The sequence below is a fragment of the Protomyctophum parallelum genome (genome assembly GCF_964188405.1).
Source record: "Protomyctophum parallelum genome assembly, chromosome: 9".
NCBI lineage: Eukaryota > Metazoa > Chordata > Actinopteri > Myctophiformes > Myctophidae > Protomyctophum > Protomyctophum parallelum.
In genome coordinates, this window is record NC_139706.1 from 47,419,455 (window position 1) to 47,423,710 (window position 4,256).

Sequence of the window (4,256 nt, forward strand, 5' to 3'; positions counted from 1 at the left end):
ACAACAAGTCACAATGCAATGTGGTCTTGTAGATCTTTATTTTTTTAAATTCAAATATTAATAACCCCCCGTTTCTCTGTGTAGGGACACAACCAGGTAGCCTTGGTATTATCATCTGACAGATACAGGTCGGAGGACAGTGTTGGCACTGGCAGGTATGTTTTTTATTCATTTGTATTATTGTATCATACCACATCTTAATGAATTCCTGCCGTGCTTCTACAGTATGTACTCATATGTGTATTGGTCAAGACACTGTACCTAAAGAATGCAGCATTTTTGTGTGTGTGTTTCTCACAAAAGACTGATTCTTTATACAAATCTAATTGCCTCCTTTTTTGCTCCAGGATGAAGAAAGGCACTGTAAAGTATATGAAGAGGGCGTGTGGTTCTGCAGAGTTTTGCTCAGTCCCTCTTTGCTCTACATCAGCTTCAGTCTGTTCGGTCAGTTTCCATGCCATCCCAGCTAATGCTGAACTGAGGGCAAGGTGGCTTGTCAACATCAAAAGGGATGACTTCATAGTTACTTCTAAGAGCAGGGTGTGCAGCAGGCATTTCCTCCCCGAAGATGTGGTAACAACTGCAGGTGGATGCCATCGTATCCGAAAGGGAGCAGTGCCTGTGCTGTTCCAATGGAATGGCTATGATGTCCGCCAACGTGTCAGTGTTTGGGAGAGGAGAGAGAGACCAGTGGATAACTGCACCGATCAGACTGACGATGATGACCCTGGAGGTACTGAAGGTAACTGGTCTGATTTACATCTAAACTTAACACCAGACATCCCCCCACCCCAACTGTTTACATATATTTTTGCTACTAGTGCTGATGTAGGGCATAATATTGTATATTATTGTGTGTCTAAATGTCTCTGGATTGAATACACAGGACCACATTTGGAAACAAGTCCTCAGGACATTTTTGGGTTACCAGTAGTATGACTGTACTCGTACTGTTAGCATTTCTGTCTAATAAAGTATTCATTCAATCAGCAGATCAGACTGTCAGTGACGAGGATGGAGCGGGTGCAATGGAAGTGTCTGACCACGACTACTGCACATCTCCTGAACCTGCCGCAGTTGACCTGGCCTTGAGCGAGAGGGACGAATTGAGAGATGAAAACCTTGAACTGAGGAAGCAACTCGAGGACATGACGATTCAATGTCGGTTTGGGCTGCATAGATTTGAAGGCTCAGACTCGCAAATTAAAGTTTTCACAAGGTGAATGTAATATTGCACAAAGCATATCAATTTCATATGAATAACTTCACTAATGTATGATGCTGTAAATGCCATTAATTTAAACCTTGCTTATGACTGTGTCTTAAGTTTCTTAGATTTGCTAGCTATGAGCACCTGATGGCCTTTTGGCAACTCATTGCACCATCCACTGCCAACATCATCCGGGTCACTCGAGCACGGAGAGCCCAGCAGAGAAATGAGGAAATAATGTTTCCATGTAATTATTCAGTAAGTTATTCAGTAATTCAGTAAGTGTGTGTGTGTGTGTGTGTGTGTGTGTGTGACATAATTGTCTCTAATCTGTTTTGTACAATGTCTTACAGAGACATGCTCTTCCTCTTATGGATGAGATGTTCCTCTACCTCATGTACTTGGCCCTGGGGTCCACAGAAGCTGACTTGGCAGACCGTTTTGGGATCCACACATCTACAGTTAGCCGGATCATCACAACATGGACCCACTACCTGTACTTCCTACTTGGCTCACTGAAAATCTGGCTGACTAAAGAGCAAGTTCAAGCTGCGTTGCCAAGGGAGTTCAGGCAGAGCCAATATGCAGACACACAGGTAAACATAATCTCTCAAATACACTACGTGTTATGTAATGTATTCCAAATAAACCTAACTTATCACTCAACGTTGCAGTAGGACATTGATGTGTGAAAAATTATTTGATGTTACTTGATTTGGTAGGTAGTTGTTGACTGCACCGAGCTGAGATGCCAACAGCCAGAAAGTCTGCCTCTGCAAAGTGAACTGTACTCCAACTACAAGTCTCATACCACCCTGAAGGGTCTGATTGGAATGTCACCGCATGGAGCAGTCACTTTTATATCTTCCCTGTATGCTGGCTCCATCAGTGACAAAGAACTGTTTAAGCAGTCAGGCATCCAACGCCTACTGACAGAGGATATGGCTGTAATGGCAGACAAAGGATTTCTGATAGAAGACTGTATCCCTGGTAAACTGTATCGTCCACCCTTCCTCTCAAAACAGAGCCAGATGCCAGCGGAACAGGTGAAGAAAACACAGGATATTGCGCACCTTCGAGTCCACGTAGAAAGATTAATTGGTAGGATTAAATTTAACAAACTCTTCCACTCTGACATCCCAGTGTCTCAGATGGGAAGCATAAACTCTACGTGGACCGTAGCCTGCTTGCTGAGCAACTACCAGTATGGGCCTCTTGTTAAGGCCTGGGCCTTGTGATTCTGCATAGGGCACCACAATTTCATTGTTTTGTCATATGTTTCTAATAATCAATAATCTGCAGATTGTAACTGAAGAGAGATGGCTCACTCCATGTACTGTTACATATTTAACAATTAACTGGAAAAACTATGGTTAAGTGGATTTTTTTGGCAGCAAATTTCTATTTTAGTTGAGTCATAGTCTTTGGAATGAAACTTCATTTAGTTTTAGTCACATTTTAGTCACCTGTAATGTTTGTGTTTTTAGTCGACTAAATTTACAGCTGATTTAGTCGACTAAAATGTATTTCGTCGGGCCTTGATGCCGTTGTAATGACACTTTTACACTTACTGAAAATAGCCAATCTACAAGCTCATAGCGTGCCACTCGATGGCGCGCTACGAGCTTGTACTACTTGTAGGTCTGCTATTTTTGAAAAAATGTGGAGCAAATCTTTGAATATATTCTTTCACAATGAACGTTTTAACTCATACCTTTGCTTCTGGGGGGTCCCTGAAACTACATATTTTCAGATGGGTGTCAGCGGCCAAATACAGATAAATCTGGGGGTCCTTGACATGGAAAAGGTTGAGCACCACTGACATAGAAACATAGGTTTTTCAGAAAACTGTCAGGATTTTGTAGAATGTGTTCTCAGGTTGAAATGAGTAAAAAGAAGAAAAATAAATAATCATGTTTATTTTTAAGTGAAATATCCCTTGAACTCCAATATTTTGTTAACCCATTCTGAACGGGAACCCCTTTGTGTTTTAAGCATTATGTTACACTTTAGCTATTGAAAAATAGCAGATCTACAAGCTCAGCGCAACACGCTAGGAGCTTGTAGGTCTGCTATTTTTGAAAAATCGTGAATGCGGCAAACAAATATATATTCTTTCAGAGCCAACGTTTTTAACTCAAATCTTTGCTTCTGGGGGGTTCCTGGAATAACATTTTCAGATGGGGGTCGGTGGCCAAGTGCATATGTTTGGGGTCCTTATTGAAAAGATTTCCAGCACAGGATGAAATCCTTGTTTTTCTTATCTACACATAATACAGTGAATAGCACAGGCAGAATACTCACATACTAGAGCATAAATGTGTCAGAGCTGATAGACATGTAAATATGAAATAAATGCTTAAACGTAGCTAGGTGTAATGTTAGAGTCCACAGAAGACATGTAAATATGAAATAAATGCTTAAACGTAGCTAGGTGTAATGTTAGTCCACAGAAGACATGTAAATATGAAATAAATGCTTAAACGTAGCTAGGTGTAATGTTAGAGTCCACAGAAGACATGTAAATATGAAATAAATGCTTAAACGTAGCTAGGTGTAATGTTAGAGTCCACAGAAGACATGTAAATATGAAATAAATGCTTAAACGTAGCTAGGTGTAATGTTAAGAGTCCACAGAAGACATGTAAATATGAAATAAATGCTGAGAAAATAAATGAAAAAAGCCTGTTTTCTGCAAGACATTACATGACAACCAATGTCAATTTGAAGCTATGATTCCCTGCTTTCATGAAAAAAAGTCCAATGGAGTCCCTCAGTCAAATTTGGCAAACAAGAAAATTAAAACATTTTATGACGACAAAAGGGTTGCTGAGCCCTGATCTATTCCGTTCCTAGTAATCTCGGCATATAAACATAAAAATAATACCAATCACCCTTCTGTCGGATTTTAGCCAACACCTCTGGATCTCTGTATATCCTTTGAACAAAAAGGTCATCATGTGCGCACACAACAAAATCACACCAGTCCAGGCCTGAAGTGAGAAGCTGTCCTTGAATCTGCCAGTAGTATGCGTGCTGTTTCTTT

General features: G+C 40.5%; 1 protein-coding gene across 1 annotated transcript; it reads left to right on the forward strand.

The window, feature by feature from the left end:
* The first annotated feature begins 1,109 nt into the window (after positions 1–1,109).
* On the forward strand, positions 1,110–2,551 carry LOC310864735 (uncharacterized protein). Its single transcript, XM_083773459.1, has 4 exons — positions 1,110–1,219; positions 1,336–1,468; positions 1,564–1,806; positions 1,933–2,551. Exons 1-4 carry the CDS (start codon positions 1,149–1,151, stop codon positions 2,446–2,448), a joined length of 963 nt encoding a protein of 320 aa, XP_083629585.1. The 5' UTR covers positions 1,110–1,148; the 3' UTR covers positions 2,449–2,551.
* Positions 2,552–4,256: the final 1,705 nt, after the last annotated feature.

What these genes read in the sequence shown, in the direction of transcription:
- LOC310864735 (XM_083773459.1), top strand. Translation starts at nt 1,149, where the DNA reads ATGACGATTCAATGTCGGTTTGGGCTGCATAGATTTGAAGGCTCAGAC. An exon ending in CAAATTAAAGTTTTCACAAG is followed by an intron (nt 1,220 to 1,335) that starts GTGAATGTAATA and finishes TAAGTTTCTTAG; the next exon opens with ATTTGCTAGCTATGAGCACC. An exon ending in GCCAATATGCAGACACACAG is followed by an intron (nt 1,807 to 1,932) that starts GTAAACATAATC and finishes TTGATTTGGTAG; the next exon opens with GTAGTTGTTGACTGCACCGA.